The 17,583-nt window shown below is 40.7% G+C and overlaps 1 protein-coding gene and 1 long non-coding RNA gene across 2 annotated transcripts; one reads left to right on the top strand and one right to left on the bottom strand.

Annotated features, from left to right (window-relative positions):
* Positions 1-939: 939 nt before the first annotated feature.
* LOC149119186 (uncharacterized) lies at positions 940-9,898 on the bottom strand. The gene is made up of 3 exons (XR_016228729.1): positions 9,394-9,898; positions 6,326-6,442; positions 940-4,280 (listed from the first exon to the last, which is right to left on the bottom strand). It is a non-coding gene; the product is annotated as an uncharacterized LOC149119186 (long non-coding RNA).
* A 5,905-nt stretch (positions 9,899-15,803) lies between these two features.
* Positions 15,804-16,427, top strand: SRY (sex determining region Y). The gene has a single exon (NM_001171148.1). The coding sequence runs from the start codon at positions 15,804-15,806 to the stop codon at positions 16,425-16,427; it is 624 nt and encodes a 207-aa protein (NP_001164619.1).
* Positions 16,428-17,583: the final 1,156 nt, after the last annotated feature.

Here is a 17,583-nt window from a genome sequence, read left to right as displayed (position 1 = left end):
CAACACTGTGCCATCTCATTGTCTTTACTAGTGTGGCTTTGCTTTTCTAGGAATGTCTTGCTCAGGTAAGTGGTTAGATTACTTATTAAAAGAACTTCCGAAGAGACTCATTGGCTTTTCAAGGGAATGCATCAGCAGATGAGATTTGCTCCCTCAGATTTGTGAATCCTTTGCCTCAAAAAGCTCACCTTGCTGCCTTCCCCAATTATGAGCTGTTGTGTGATGATCCTTACCTAATCCTAATAAGGCCATTTTGGTCTCGTGGCCTCCATGACCCTCTGCATTGGAAAACCCACCCTCAGTCAAATTCCCAAGTCTTCCCACAACTTTCCCATTCTCACACAGCATAAAAGGTCATCAAGCAGTGTACCTCATACCCCGTGAGGAGGAATAGGGATTTTTTTTTCTTATGTACAGGTGTGTGTTGGTGGCATTCAGAAGTATAATTTGGGGAGCCAACTTTTATCACACAAATGTCACAAAAGGACTGAAACAATTAATAGGTGAGGACTCACATTGTGGTTAAATTTGGGCAGCCTAGAACCAATTGAACCACTCTTACCACAAAAGACATATTTTACAGGGGCCGATGCCATGGCTCACTTGGTTAATCCTCTGCCTGCAGCACCAGCATCCCATAATGAGCGCTGGGTTCTAGTCCTGGTAGCTCCTCTTCCAGTCCAGCTCTCAGCTGTGGCCTGGGAGGGCAGTGGAGGATGGTCCAAGCACTTGGGCCCCTGCACCCTCATGGGAGACCAGGTAGAAGCACCTGGCTCCTGGTTTCGGATCAGCACAGCACGCCAGCTGTAGCAGCCATTTGGGGAGTGAACCAATGGAAGGAGGACCTTTCTCTCTGTCTCTCTCTCTCTCTCTCTCTCTCTCACTGTCTATAACTCTACCTGTCAAATAAATAAAAAAGACATATTTTACAAAGTTTATTTTAGACAAGACTTTTGAAAACACCTTTCCCCATATTATCTAAGGGAACAACAGTATTCAGACTGTGACACCCAAAAACATGGCACATTGTTATTTCAGAAAACAACAGAAGCATGAAGGTCTCTCTGACCTTCTTCCTGATTTCTGCAGCAACAGAGGCATTAGCAAATTCCTTCTTCTTCCTCTCAAGCAGGGGACAGTATCTGTCTCCAAGGTGTTTTCCTGGTGGCCAGAGGAAAGAGTTCAAAGAGACAGAAAGAGAAAGAAGAATTTGATCATGCAGGCCTAGATAAACTTCCCCCAGTCTAAGAGCATTAGATCATACTCCTTTCAAACAGTCATACTGCACCATAACTCTCCACTTCATCAAACCCAAGGATGAAAATACACAGATTTTCCTGTTTCTTTGGGTCTTTCTTTCTGAAGGATACCCTGCCAGGTTAAATTTTCATATCAAAAATTTGGAAGCTTTTCTCTTGGTAATCTCTCTAAGTCATGAGGCATCAGTCACGAACCTTATTGTTACAGGGAAATTGGTGGAGATGGGTTCATGCTGGCATCCTGGAGTTGATAAAAATTTATGAGACCAGTTGCTACATGAGAAGAGAAGATGTGATGTTCGATTTGAGCAGGAAACAAAAAACCTGCCAGTAAACGGAGGGGCTGGTGAAAATGAGTCCGAGCTGCTGAAGTCTCATAGCCTAGGGGTATTTGTGTCTTTAACATACTGTCTCCAAAGAGCAAATGTAGTGGTTATGCATTAGCTATTGTGAAAGCAGGGAGGATTTTAATGAAAATTTATCTCACTTTGTTTTTGTCAAAACCTAAATCTTCTTGTCCGTTGGCAAAGACTGTCACAACCAAACTTTCACCCTGTTTTGTTCAGGGTATACGTGTTGGCAAGACACCGCAGTTTGTATGTGCTGATGAAGAGCTATGGGATAGAGTTTGTTTGGCCTGCTTCTAATCCCAGGCTCCCTCATTGTGGTGGCTGAGGGAAAGCTAGTTTTCTCCTCTAGTAAGGAAAAAATTTCTCCTAGTGTTAAGATTTGCAAAACTGCAAAAGGCTCATCTCATCTATGTGAACAATATGAGGTCAAATTTACAATGGGACATGTACATAAATGGCTGTAGACTCCTTTCATTCTTATTGCACTATAAAACATTTAAATGAAGCATGGAACCAAATTACTTGAGTGCAAGTATAATTTAAATGTTCTATCACCTTCTCAAGTTCTTCATCTGTACCTTCTTTGTTACTAAAGCTAGCAAAAGAAGATTAAGAAACTCTGTTCTCTTAAGTGGTTATAATATTAAATATCTTCTGCCTACTTTAGATCACAGAAAAATAAAATAAATGTAGGTGATATAAAAAAATGAAAAAAGTGTTACTGGAAAGGAGAAGTGAGCTATAGCCTAAGTTATAATTGGCATTAAATTAACTAATTTTTAGGGATTCATAATTTATCACTGAAAATTTAAGTAGCGAACATCACAGAAGAGATCAAAGAGTTACCATTTTGTTGGACTCATTCATTCCTTCTTTTGAAAGGAAGAGTGATATAGAGAGAAGAGACAATCACTTCTCGGCCTTTCGGCTAAGTGCCGCTCCCTTGCCTGCAAAGGAACGACACTGTTCGCAGCTTATCGGTCTTCAGTAGACTTTCAATGAGAAAATAACAGTGACAGAGAAAGAATGAAGGGAGGAGAGTGGGCAGAAAAGCCCCCTCCTTCCTCAGCACACAGCTTATATACAAAATCTGGCCAATTGCAAGCAGGCTCAAGTCCATACACGGAACACTCCAATCCGCTGTCTGTTCACGCAGTGTGCACGCGTCCTCGGGCCAATCAGATGAGGTGTCACGCAGCAGGCAGGCTCACCGCACGGTCCTCGGCGCCATCTTGTTGTTTACAACATTCTCAACTCCTCTGGAAAGTCCCGACCATGGGAAAGCATTGCCCTAACCGAAACTAGCAACATCCGCCATGTGATAAAGACACAGCAACAGCTATCAGACCGACCTTGACGTGGGGGCTCCATGGCTGTGCATCCCATGGAGCCCCACATCTCCCCCTTCTTTATTATTTAAATGGCATGGAAATGTGCCTGTCTTAGGTACCCAATGGCGCGCTACCTGCTTACCCGTCATGGAGGTAATAGGAAGCCTGTCCTACCCTCTGTCTTAGGTTGCTAGGAGCGCCCATCAGTGTTTACCCGTCTTTGACTACCGCTCCATCATGCTAAGCCATACTTTTTTATTGGGGTGAGATCGCAAGGTGGCCAGCATAGCCTGTTGGATTATCAAGTTGGTATTCTGCTGACGGAGTGCTAAGGCTCTGATCCATCTGGCGATGAAGGCAAGGCCCAGTAGTACCACGACAAACAAGCAACCGATAGCGACCCATTCTTTAACTTGAGCCCTGTCTTAGGTAGGTACAGGATGTGGAGTGTCTTACCCATTTTTGAGTACCATTTTAGCCCAACATTAGGTGAGAGATGAAACATACAGCCAAATATTAATTATTTTTGATTACAAAGGAGGTTTGGTACGAAGTTTTAAGTGATGAATGTCTGTCCATACAGACTGTAGCGAAGTTAGCACAAATTGCAGAACACACGGAAAACATCCCATACAAAGTATGAAAAGCAGTAGCAATCCAGCCCGCATTAATAACCAACGAATCCATTGAAACCCTTCAAATGTTAGTGGGTTAGTAAAAAACATATGTTGCATTTTACTCTTAAGTTTATCAATAACAGACTCTATATATGGCATTGTTAGTAATATTAAAACAACATTCCCCTGGTACAGATTTACAGCTTATATGATCTTTTAACAGCAAATAATCGATAGCTGCTCGGTTTAGGAGTACTCCTGAACGAACTTGATCCAATTCTTCAGCTATAGTGGATAGCGCAGTAGCAGTAAGATTGATTGTTTTGGCCACCAAACGTGTAAGCCTTCACAGTCCACGATTATTTCCATAAGCCAATCCAGGAACTCCCACTAGCTGTATAGCCATGGTGAAAGCAGGTCTCCAATTAAGATGACATCATCATCACAGTTCTAAGGTAATGAGCGTCGCTGTCATGCCTTTGGAAATACAGATGTTAGCATCGGGGCCACACGGCCCAATGAGCAGTTGCAAAAATCATTAGGGGCTAACAATGCAAAAGCAAATTGGTTGCATAAAAATACCCATCCCTTAAGAGCCCATGTCCCATACCAGTACTGGATCAGGTCCATTCCATTGATTGGTGATAGGATCCTTCCATTGTACCATTGTTCTTACCCCAGCTGTTTGTGGATGCCACTGTTGATCAGCTGCAAAACGTCCATCTTTATCCAATGTGAGAAAATTTAAAATGAATAAAGCACATGAGAGCCATTTGTTAGGAGAATGGGCAAGAACCCTAAACTCCCCCTTTTGTTTATATTATTAAATATTGTTTTAAAGTGTTATGTGTACGTATAAGAATGTCTTGACCCTGAGGATTATAAGGAATGTCAGTCAGTAACATGAGATAGAAAGTTACACAAAAATTTCTAAAAGAGGCAGAAGTATAAGCAGGTCCATTGTCTGTTTTAATCTGCTTTGGAGTTCCTAGGGAAGCAAAAGCTTGTAAGCAACGGGCAATAACATGCCTTGTAGCTTCACCTGTATGTAAGGAAGTAAAAATAAATCCAGAACAAGTATCAGTAGACACATGTATATATTTTTGTTTACCAAATTTCATGAAGTGGGTGATATCCATTTGCCATAGTTGATTGGGGGAATAAATCACGAGGATTAATTCGAAAGTGAGGTACTGGTAACTGGATGGAGCAAGTAGAACAGAATTTTACAATTTGTCGAGCTTGTTCTTGAGTAATATTATGTATTAAGCATAATGTATGAGCATTTAAATGATGTAAAACATGATCTTTTGTTGCTGTATCAATAGAACATATGCATAGAGCAGAATTTGCCAAATGATTGCCCTCTTACCAATGGTCCAGGAAGATTGGAATGTGCTCGAATATGACCTATAAAGAAAGGGCAGGTATGCTGTCGAATGACAGTGCAAATGCGAGAAAACAAAGGAGAAGCAGCTGAGGATTCAGGAAGGAATGAACAAGTGTCCAGTTGAGGCACCAATAGGAACACATATTTGCTATCGGTGTGTATGTTAACTGCTACATCCAAAGTAGACTGCAATGCAAGTGCAACAGCAGCTAATTCAACTAGCTGTAGAGATGAAAAAGAGGTGTTAGTAACAGTATGGTGACCATCACAAATTACAGAAGCTTGACCTCCTTTTAGGATATTGAATAAAGGTTTAAGGTCTCCTGTTGTGAGGTGGAGATGTGCAGAAAGCCAATTAATATTCCCTAGAAGTTTTTGAAACTTATTTAAAGTCTGTAAAGAATCCAAATGTAAGGTGACTTTTTGTGGAAGTATTTTTCATGGGTACAATTGGAAGCCTAGATATTGATAAGGATATTGAAGTTGCATTTTCTCAGGGGCTATGATAAGACCAAAAGCAGATAATTGTTCTTTTATTACTGTCAGACATTGTATTACCAAAAATTTCTCAGGTCCAGTTATTAAAATATCATCCATATAGTGTATAATATATAAATTGCTATATTTTTTGTAAATTTTTGAAGAGCAGCATCAATGAGTTGTTGGCACAAAGTAGGGCTATTAGCCATTTTTTGAGGTAAGAGCCTCCATTGGCATCTTTGCATAGGTTCTTTAAAATTTACTGATGGAACACTGAAAGCAAATTGGGGACAATCTTCTGGATGTAAAGGTATAGTATAAAAATAATCTTTTAAATCTATTATTGCAATATAAGAGTCCTTTGGAAATGCAGGAGGCAATGGTAAACCTGGTTGTAAAGCCCCATAATTTTCACAGTAGCATTAACAGCCCTCAGCCTTGAAGCAATCGCTATGTCCCAGATTTCTTTCTGATAACAAAAATAGGACTATTCCAAGGAGAATTAGAAGGAACTATATGTCCTGCTGTTAATTGTTCTTCCACCAATATCTGTGCAGCATTTATCTTTTTCTGCAGTAAAGGCCACTGATCCACCCACACGGGATTATCTGATTTTTATTTTATTTTATTTTTTGCATGGAGCACAGGCTGACCAGTAGCCATCAAGGGAAACCCAAGCCTCTCTGGTCATGATTGACAGTTACAGTAACTGGAGATGTGATGCTTTGTTGTTGTTTGCCTAAACCCTTACCTGGCAAATGACCTTGTTGAAGTATGTTAATGGTAGCAATCTTACTTGGACTATGTATTAAAGCCCCCATTTGAGTTAGAATATCACGTCTCCAGAGATTAACAAGTAATGCAGCCAAAATATAGGGGTGACAGGTTCCAGCATTACCTGCTTCATCCTCCCATTGCAGCAATTTGGAACTTTGTGTTAATCTTTGACTCCGACCAATACCTTGCAATTGAGTTATGGTAATTTTCTTTTTTCAATTTGTGGACCAGCTCGCTGCTGAAATAACAGAGACATGAGCTCCAGTATCTAAAAGACCACTGAATAACTTTTTATTTAATTTTAAGAAAAATTTGGGTTGGTCCTTAGTTATGGGTTGTATCCAATAAGCATCAGAAGATCCAAAACCATTATTTTCTCTTTTATTTAAAAAAGACTTACCAATTGAAGAGAAGGGGAACAGAATCAAGTGAGCAATGCATTGTCCTGGAGTTAAAGTTACATTATTGGCTTGAGTCATAATTTTTATCTCACCAGTAAAGTCAGTGTTTATAACTCCAGGAAAAACCTGTAACCCTTTCATAGTTATACTACTTCTGCCCAGTAGGAGACCAAAAAACCTAGTTGGCAAAGGACCAAAAATCCCAGTAGGGAGGCCTTGTGGGCCCATCTCAGGGGTCAATACTGTATAGGAGGTGGCACTGAGGTCCAGTCCTGCACTACCCTCTGTGGCTCTGTGGAGGAAATTGACAGATTTAGGGTGTTCTGTTGAGGAACAAATGTCATGGCCCCCAAAATTTGTTGGGATGGGGCCTGGGGCCAGCCCTGCTTTTAGTTTTCTGAACTTTATTTATTTAAGGAATTATCTTTTTTTTTTTTATCAGTTTTGGAGTGACATTTATTGGCCCAATGCCTTTTCCTTTAGCACCAGGGGCAAATCCCAGGAGGAGGGGCTTTTTTGATGTTTGACTTTTGGACAATATTTGTACATGTCCCTGTTGCCCATATTGATAGCACCCTCACTTATCAGGCATAGTCCTTCTTGTTGATTTTTGTAATGACATACCGAGCAGAGTGGCAGGTTCTGAATGTTCTGTTTTTTAAATTAATTTAATTTGTTAATTTTTTATTAAAGGGACTGTCACAGAACACCTCAGCCACCATAGCCAATCGATCCATATATGTGTTGTAGTTATGTTTTGTAGAATTTACAGTACTATGGGCATTACTAGGCAATCTTCACACAGCACCAGAAAAGGATCCATACTGAGAATTAAACATCATTAGTAATCATCACGGGCATGTTTAACATTCAGCTTGACTGCATATTCCCCCAGGATGAAACAGCAGCAGCAGAGGCTTGCTCCGGCTACTCCTTAAATCCCTCAAGGACAAGGGTGGCTCATTGCCAAGATGTTAGGCAAGCAGTGCGTCCCATCCTGGATCTTGGCCAGAGAGCAGAGACATGAAGCATGCCCACCTGTTTATCAGAAAACCTTCCTTTATCCCCCGCCCCGGGAGCTGGCCAGGCTCCCAAGGAGCAGGAGAAGGTCATCCAGCAGACAAGTTACTTGTTGATCAGAGCCAAACCTAGATACAAGCCTCTCCATCCCAAAAATCTGTCCTTACATTTGGCCCTAGGGTTGCACCAAGGTATAGGCATAATTAATACATCATAAGAATATAATACAAATTTTTCATACAAGCATACATTTACCAATTACACACAATAATATTCAATGTGTTTTAAGGATAAATTGAAACATATCTGAGGGAACTAGCCTCTTATTATCTGTAATTATTACATTTTTGCAGGTTTGTGGAATCCTAACTACTTGTGGCATATTTTGACTTACATTTTTTTTCTTTTTGTAAAGCAAACCAAGCATAATCTGCTCAAGCATTCCTATCAATAATAGGGGTAGAGTTAGTACATAAAACAAAAACAGAATGGATAGTCCGGACACTTTGTCACCACAATTTCTCATTTCACATAGTAATATGAACTTTATAACAGAGAACATTTACTTCAAATGAAATATTTAAATGCAAGGTGAGGGCTGTCCAGTGTACACTGATCTATATTTTTTACTCCCAGTGTTTCTTATTCACAACACCCTCTTCAGCAAACCAAGGACTAATTTTTTAACAGCACTGATAAGCTGCTCTACAGTTTGTTTCTTTAACCCTATTTTCTACATCTGTAACAAAGTTTTCACAGCCTTTGTCACGGCTTGCTTTGTTTTTTTAAATGCACATTTAAGTTTTTTCTGAGTAAATCCCAATGTTGCTTATTCACGACTCCTTTTTCGAACCAAGGACTGACTATTTTTATAGCATTAATGAACCGACCGTTCTATGGCTCACCTTGTTTAACCCTATTCCCTGTATCTGTAATGGAGTCTTTATAGCTTTTTTTTTTTTTTTCCTAGGGGCCGATTTAGGGAGAGTCAATGGATGATACCACAGTGGCGGTTCATCCTCTAAGGACAAATTTGCTAGCCTAGTCAAACTGGGATATAAATGAGATGGCCCCCTCGAGCGCAGGGGTGCACTCAATGGGGGATGGTCCTTCATTGAATTTTCCTCTGTCTCATCCAGTGGCTCGTCCCTACAGGGACCTTTGTCCATCTGTTTCCTGTCCAACTGACTACCACAGTCACTAGATTGACTATCATGCCGAGACTCCTCCTGAACCTTCTCTAGGAGCTCACATCCTTCATCAAGTAAAAGCCCTATGCTCTCAGTGGGGTTCTGAAGTGTCTGGTCAGTGAGTTGCCATAATCTAAGTATTTCTACCGGCTCTCCGGCTGCTCTCAACTGTCTCCCTACTCTCTGCCACTGTTTCTCATCTAATTGGCCACCTTCCACAAACCATGGTGACGTCTTGGCAACGGCCCTAGTGAATGTGCATACTGTAGCCGCCTTAATGGGCGTCCCCACAGCTTTTAACAAGCAGCTCAACAGCATGCGCAACCTAGTGGTGGACGGAGTATTGTCCATTTGGAGGTAAAAAGGAAGTTTCTGAGTATTGTCCATTTGGAGGTAAAAAGGAAGTTTCCGCCTATTTCCTGGCATTTCTGAACACTTTGTACTCCCGCCTTTTAAGGGATTCCTTTACCCTTTTTTCTGGCGCTTAGTTTCCCCGTCTTTCTTCGACGGAACCGCGGTTTCTATTCTTTCCCCAGCTGGATTTCCATGCACACGCACGCTTACCTTTTGTTCCTTACCTATTCCTGTGTGTAGAAAGTGGTCTGGATCCGAGTCACGGCACCACTTGCCGCTCCCTTGCCCGCAAAGGAACGACACTGTTTGCAGCTTATCGGTCTTCAGTAGATTTTTAATGGGAAAATAACAGTGACAGAGAAAGAATGAAAGGAGGAGAGTGGACAGGAAAGCCCCCTCCTTCCTCAGCACATAGCTTATATACAAAATCTGGCCAATTGCAAGCAGGCTCAAGTCCATACACGGAACACTCCAATCCGCTGTCTGTTCACGCAGTGTGCACGCGTCCTCGGGCCAATCAGATGAGGTGTCACGCAGCAGGCAGGCTCACCGCACGGTCCTCGGCGCCATCTTGTTGTTTACAACATTCTCAACTCCTCTGGAAAGTCCCGACCATGGGAAAGCATTGCCCTAACCGAAACTAGCAACATCCGCCATGTGATAAAGACACAGCAACAGCTATCAGACCGACCTTGACGTGGGGGCTCCATGGCTGTGCATCCCATGGAGCCCCACAGCTAAGATCAAGTGTAGAGAGAAGAGAGAGATATTTTCCATCTGCTGGTTTACTCCCCAGTAGCCACAACAGCCAGGAGCCTGGCACGCCATCCTGGTGTACCACATGAGTGACAGAGGTGCAGGTATTTTTTCAAGTGCTTTCCAGGTGCATTGGAAAGGAACTGGATTGGGGTTCTTGTTGTGGCCCAGCAAGTTGAGCCACCGCCTGCAAAATAGGTGTGCCACATGGGAGCCAGTTTAAGTCCTGGCTGCCCCACTTCTGATCCAGAGCCTACTAATGGGGTGGGGACCAGTAGAGGGATGGGCCCCGTGCTTGGGTCCTTGGACCCATGTCAGAGACCTGGGAGATTCCCCTGGCTTCAGACTTCAACTTGGCCAGCCCTGGCCATTGCAGCCATTTGAGGAGTGAACCAGAGGATGAAAATCTCTCTCTCTCTCTCTCTCTCTCTCTCTCTCTCTCTATCTCTCTCTATCTCTCTCTATCTCTCTCTCTCTGTTTCTCCTTCCCTTCCCTTTTCCTTTGAGTGACAGATTCCTAGTACTTGAGCCACCACCTGCTGCCTCCCAGAATATACCAGCAGAAACCTGGATCTGAAATAAAGTACCCAGAACTCAAAGCAGTGCTCTGATAATAGTTCTCATATGGGCACTCCAATATGAGATGTGGGCATCCTAAACAGTGATGTTAACCCAATGCATCACAATGTGCATCCCAAACAACCTTATTTTTAAGTTCATAAGATAATAGAAAGCTTTTATCATTCAGACAAGACCAAAACAAAAGATGCATGTGATAATCTGGCTGTAACATTATTCTGTTCAAGGTTAAAGAATAAAAAGAACAATTGCAATTTTAAGTCCAAAACTGGACAAACGTTTGTAAAATGTACAACAGCTAAAGAAGAGTACCTCCATGTTTCTCATATAGTAAGCTCTACAGGGTAAAAACAAAATTCAGCAAAAACTATGAACAGTATATTCCCAAGCTGACAAGGCACAAAACATTTTAAAAATTAGAAACTGAATGAAAACTGGATATGATCTTAATGCAACAAAGTGAGAAAAATTGAGAACACAACAGAACCCCTTTGTGAGATTATCTTTCAAACCTCCTCCTTAAAATCATTTGGACCAAGCAGATGTTGGTTCACTAGAGAAGTATTGTTGACAGGAACAGAAGGGAGATAGATCCTGGCAGAGATCAGACGGTCGGTCCAAAAGTTCAAAGGCAGCCTTTGTTTTCAAGACTGGAAAGAGCGACAGTGTGGGCCAACAATATCTGAGCTGATTAGAGGGATGGGAGTAACCCACACCATACATCAGAAGTTAAATGGGAGGAGTGAGGTCACCTCTTAGTTTCAAGACAGAATACGTGTATGTAATCAGCCTTCAGGTTACATAACTTAGACCGCCTTATTGGAACTATGCGCTTGGGAAAATGCTTCATGTTAGAACAGATTTATTGCAAACAAGTAGAATCTCATTTCACAAGCAGTTTCCCATACTTTAAAAGATCAAAAAATAAATTAAAAGAAAAAAAATCTTCAACACTTGCTAGAAATGAAGAACAAGCAGCGTTACCTGAAAGTTGTACACTAAATACACTAAAATGTGTTTATAAAATTCTTTTATTCAGAGAATTTTCATCCCCACCACACTGATTAATTAGGTGAATTCCTAGGAATGAGATGCCTAACAAATGGATCATATTTAAGTGCATCAGATTCTTTGTGGTCCTTTTGATTAAAGTCTTAGAACCATAGAACTCAGCAATTAAATAATTGAGCATGTACATAGATCTAATACATTTGTTGAAAGAATTCAGCATGATTTTCAAAAAGCCATTTGACTACAATGTCATAAATGTGTTTTATATTTGGGTATGTACTTGGAAAAATTCTTGAATTCAGAATTACTTTAATAGAATTTTAATTTATATGATTGTGTCCTTCACAAGAGGTTTTAATTTTGCCATTTTACACATTTATCTTTCTTGCATGTGTCTACTATCCCATACTACCAAAAATAACTTTATTTTTAACTTATTTTTAAAAATAAATTTATTTGTTTGAAACGCCGTTTGACTTATGGAGTGACTGTCCATCCTCTGATTCACTCCCTAAATGGCTTCACTGGTCCAGTTCATTACTGAAGCCAGGATCCTGGAGCTCCATCCGGGGCTCCCACGTGCATGGCAAGGTTCAAGAACTTGGGCCATCTTCCACTGCTTTCGAAGGGAACATTAGCAGGGAGCTAAATTGGAAGCAGAGGAGCCAGGACTTTGAACCGGCACTCACATGGGATGCCAGTGTCGGAGGCAGCAACTTAACTCTCTATGCCACGGCAGCCCCTACCATGCGGTTTGAAAAATGGCAGTGGGTCTTAGACTAATCATGTTTGTGGCCTAAAATTTTACACAAGAGTTTATGACTATGTACTCATAAATGTTTGTATTTTGATGGCAGTGTCTTGGGAGAAAGGGATTATATTCACATAGCCTTCCTCTTAGTTTATATTTCTTTCTTAAATTGTACTTATTCTTAAATTTGTCAAACATTGAACCATATTTTGGGAAGAGAAAAGATGTATGTTATTAATATAAAATATCATAGATTTTATTGCATGTACGTACACTGATTAACTTTGGTTGCATTCAACTGTACAAATTAAAGCTGGGGCTACCAGGAGCTTGTAACCAATGAGAACAAACCGTGTGATTGATCTAAAAGGTAATCCATGCCACTGGAATAATCTAAATTATTATTCTTCAGTTCCCAATTACTTTTCCTTGAATCTAAAAAAGAAACTAACTCTGTGTGAAGTTACATTGTAAAAATGTTTAACAACTATTGAGACACAGCCGTATTCAGTGCATAAGAAAGCTTGAGATTCTGTGTCACAACAGTGTTTTAAATCTTTCATTTACTGAAGTGGGGGGATGGGAGTGGTACCTGTTTAACAAAGGGTACAAAGACTCAATTTGGCAAGAACACTAAATGTTCTTGGGAGAAACCTGGGCGTTGGTAGTGAATGAAGGAACAAGGACATAAGCCTCAGCTATTCTAGCTCCTTGACCAAAAGAAGATAAAATCAGAATGTACCCTTACTCCTGCCTCCTTTGAAATCCAGAATTTACCCCTTTTACCTACATTCTTTCAAAGACACCTATTTAGGGGGCCTTGCTGTGGCATTGTGGGTAAAGCCGCCACCTGCAGTGCTGGCATTCCATGTGGTGGCCTGCCCCACTTCCCAACCAGCTCTCTGCTATGGTGTGCGAAGTGGAAGATGACCCAAGTCCTTGGGCCCCTACACCAGTGTGGGAGACCCAGAAGAAAGAAGCTCCAGGTTCCTGGCTTCAGCTCACACATTTCTCTCTCTCCCTCTCCCCCCACCCTCTCTGTACACCCCCCTTTCTCTGCTCCTTTGTAACTCTGCCTTTCAAGTATATAAATAAATTTTTAAGAAAGAGAGAGAAACCTATTCAGATTCTTACCCTGTGTTGTTCCCCATCTCATCTCCTGCACTTTTTGAAAGCCTGGTGCCAAACCTATATAGAGAAACTCACTTTTGTGTCTCACCCCTCACCTCCCCTGGGGACCCCTAGCCTGCCTAAGGATATAAAAAGTCCACCTGCTGAGATCTGGGCCCTCTGCCATGTGTTCAGTCTGTGTGCACACGGGCAGTTGGTCACCTACTTCTGCAAGTTTATTTATTTTCTTAGAATAAATTCAGTTTGGCTGTGAGTTCCTGACTTGTCTCATCTCTCAGATGCACCCTTTCCCTTACAGTGAATTGTGAGATTTAAATGAGTCAAAATAGCAAAACTATTGGTTCTTTATTAATAGCATATTATAGAGGCAAATTAAATCTCACTTCTCTCCCCATTTCGAATTTTTACAATTAAGGGCTGTTACTTTAAGAAAGGATAAAACTTAAAAAAAAAAAATGCATGGGCCCCTCCTTTTCCTCTCAAATATTGGAGCTATTTCCACCCACTTCATTAGTGAGAAGATTAAAGGATTCTTTTGTGTATCTAATATACTGTATGTACTGTCCTAGGAAATACAGATTGAAAAGCAATGAACTCTTCCCTTTTCATTTACATTTTCTTTACTCTTGCTCCAAGCCAGTATCCCCTTTTTCTTCTCATAACGATAAATGTACCTGTAACATTCTTTTGGCTTTTTTTTAGAAATGTGGCCTTTTTTAATGAATATTTATTTGAAAGGCAGAGTTATAGAGAGGCAGAGGCAGAGAGGGAGAGGACTTCCATCTGCTGGTTCAGTCCCCAAATGGCTGCAATGACCAGAGCTGGGCCAATCCAAAGCCAGGAGCCCTGCAGCAGCTTCTTCCAGGTCTCCCACATGGGTGCAGGGGCCCAAGGACTTGGGTCACCCTTCACTGCTTTCCCAGGCCATGGCAGAGAGCTGGCTTGGAAGTGGAGTAGCCGGGACTTGAACTGGTATCCATACGGGATGCCGGGGCTGCAGACCAGGGCTTTAACCTTTAATCTGCTTTTGTATGTCAGTTTATTTTCCAACTCAAATCCTGAACAGATTCTCAATGAGGCACTTATTTTAAATAGGATCAAATAATGGCATTTTCTGTTTGCTTTTGTGCTAGTACTAAAATTTATTAGTCGAATAGGATACAAATTAGATTGTTATGCCTTTGTTCCAACTGAATGCAGATAATCGTTATTCCCAGAGTTGCTAGTACTGACCCATCATTATCTTCATTGGATAAACCATATTTGGTTATATGGAAGCTTTTAAAATTTGTAGTTTTTTAACCCATTTGGCATCATTCTTACTCATTGTTGTGGTCTTTTTGTATTTATAATACAAGTGCGTGTTCTTTGCATTCTGCAGTCGTTATTCCCACATTAAAAAAAAAAAAAGTGCCTTTAAGTCCTAAACAGTCTGTGAGGGGTGAGGGGCTGCTTCATTTTGATAAACATATGTACGACATAGTTCCCAAACTGATTTAAAAAATTTTGGGTGGGGTAGTGGTAGGTATTCCCTTAATTCATTTGATAAACCTTCATCTTTTGACCTTAAAGTTTGATGAGCTAAAATGTAAAGGATAATAACTTAATGTCCCTAATATTTAGCTATGGATGGATATTTAATTTACATTTGCAAAATATTATTTCCCAAAACACTAGTTATGTGACAGTGAAAAAGAGAATAAATTCAACAGCATACCACTTTTCTAGTAAGCGAAAGCATAATGAGTAATTCCTCTGTAATGTAGGTTAAGTCTTACCTGAACTGTTTTACTTTCACGGTCGTGTCTCTTTTCTTAATGGAATGCTTTAAAAAAAAAAAAAAGTATTAGGTGCTCTACATGTATGTATTTACATATATTAATATTCTCAAGCTAAAGTTTTTGTGTGGATAACCAGGCATGGAATCCACAATGATTTGCCAGTATTTATGAATAGTCAGATATAACAATAATGCTTTTTATAAATTCAGTATTCAATGTGTGTGTGTGTGTGTGTGTGTGTGTATGCTCAACAGAATTATGTTACAGATATATTTTAAAGCAAAGCTGTGATTTTCAAAGGCAACTTTCATCTACACTGGCAAAGATAAATAATTTGTATCTCTCTGCTGTGCCAGCATGCTTTGAGGCAAATCAATAACAAATGATAAAGGGCACTTGAGCTCCAGGGCGGTTAGAATAACAGAGTGTTACTGAGACACATTTTACTTGAGAATGGACAGGTTGATAGGGTGCTGGTAGGTGGCTTGGGGTGGGACTAACAGGCCTAAGGTTGTGGGAGGAGAAATCAATTTTTCATTTCAAAAGTCAAGCCGAAGAACAAGTCTCTATGAGAAGCAAGCTTTAAATAGTTAAGTAAGTTTCTGAACTCTTATACGCTTTCAAAATGTATGCCCTTATGTTCGGAGCACTGTACAGCGATGCTTACACACCAGCCAAACAGCAATCGAATAGTTTTGCCTTGGTTAGCACAAACCACCAGTGCAATACAGGAGGAACACGTAAAGTGAGCGGCCAGGAACGGGTCAAGCGACCCATGAACGCATTCATGGTGTGGTCCCAACATCAGAGACGCCAGGTGGCTCTGCAGAATCCCAAAATGCGAAACTCAGACATCAGCAAGCAGCTGGGACACCAGTGGAAAATGCTTTCAGAAGCTGAAAAATGGCCATTCTTCCAGGAGGCGCAAAGACTGCAGGCCATGCACAAAGAGAAATACCCGGACTACAAGTACAGACCTCGTCGGAAGGTTAAAATCCTACAGAAGAGCGACAGTTTGCTGCTTGCACAACCTACTTCCACGCTGTGCAGCGAGGTGCATATGGACGAGGGGTTATATACTTGCACGGGAATGAAGGAGCAGCTAATCTGCTCACAGCCAGTGAACACAGGCAGCTCGCTGCCACAACAGCAATGCCACAGCAACTGGACAAGCTGGCAAGAAAACCGAGTAACACTGGCTGCACAGACCTGTGAGAACATTCCCCTTTACCATAAATTACAGCCGTGACTGTCTCGTGTTTTAATATCCACACTCTTAATATTGAAGACCTCAGTTCTAATTTCACATTCGTGTCTAAGGACGTTTAAGGTATGAACATTCATAAATAAGAACATTCATAAATAACTCGACCAATGGGTATGATTGTTTAATACATTACAACTTGATCAAGAAGGCGTACTGATCTTTATTTTAAACACTGTAGCTCACGCGGTGATGTGAAACACACAAAAATATGCTACAGAATAACGGATTAAAAACTAAATTGAATGTAAAGCAATTCTTTGTAGACTAAGTTGGTGATTAGTGTTTCAGCTGCTTTGTGCATCTCCCTGTAAACTACCCATTTCAGAAGATTAGGTATGCAATAGGTATGTAAACATCCTCGGTACTTTTTCTTGTTTTGCACCTTGCTGTGGAAAAAGCAGTTTTGCCTTCTTTTCAGTTCAGGTGTTGTGTTGTTTGCCTTGAACCTACTGTATCTTTACTTTATGGAGTAAACTCCCTAACTCATATGCCTTTCCCTGCATGAGAGTCATTTCCCTGTCCTCCTTCAACAGTGGGGATTTCCTTTTGTTTCCATGAGTGATTTTCTTTTAAAGTTTGTGGACAGTAAAACAGAGAGAGAAAATTTAAAAATATAAACTACTTAGATTATGGGGACAGAAGTAGGAAGAGCTGGGGGCTGGCCACATAGTGTGGTTAACTTGATGAGTTTTCAATAATGTTCTAAAAATCAGCGATGTCTTAAAATTTGTGCTTAAGATGAAGTAGAAACTGGCAGTTTACATTGGAAGTCATCGCGTTTCCAAAATAAAAGCAAACTGTTGAAACACTTGGCATTCGTCAAATCCAGTGTTCAATACATACTTCTCAAATCTTAAAAAGCAATGACTGAAAAATGAAGTTTGAAACAGTGTAGGTTAGAACAAGATACTGTGTTTTTGATGCCAAGTTCAAGGTTCAAAAAAAGAACATATTCCTATCACAGACTAATTTGTTCCACATTAAATATTATTTAACCTGAGCTTTATACCTAACTAACATGTACAAATTGCCCATTCCCTATTAAGCAATCATGTAAACTTCTTAGTAATACTTTGAATTGCTCTTTCTTCTCAGCCACAAGCAACACCTATCTTGGCTTTCACCATAAGTTAATTTT

Source organism: Oryctolagus cuniculus, chromosome Y (genome assembly GCF_051225735.1).
Source record: "Oryctolagus cuniculus isolate XC-2025 breed Fujian yellow rabbit chromosome Y, ASM5122573v1, whole genome shotgun sequence".
Classification (NCBI taxonomy): Eukaryota; Metazoa; Chordata; class Mammalia; order Lagomorpha; family Leporidae; genus Oryctolagus; species Oryctolagus cuniculus.
Note: the sequence above shows the minus strand (reverse complement) of the source record. Positions and strands in the feature narration are given on the sequence as shown.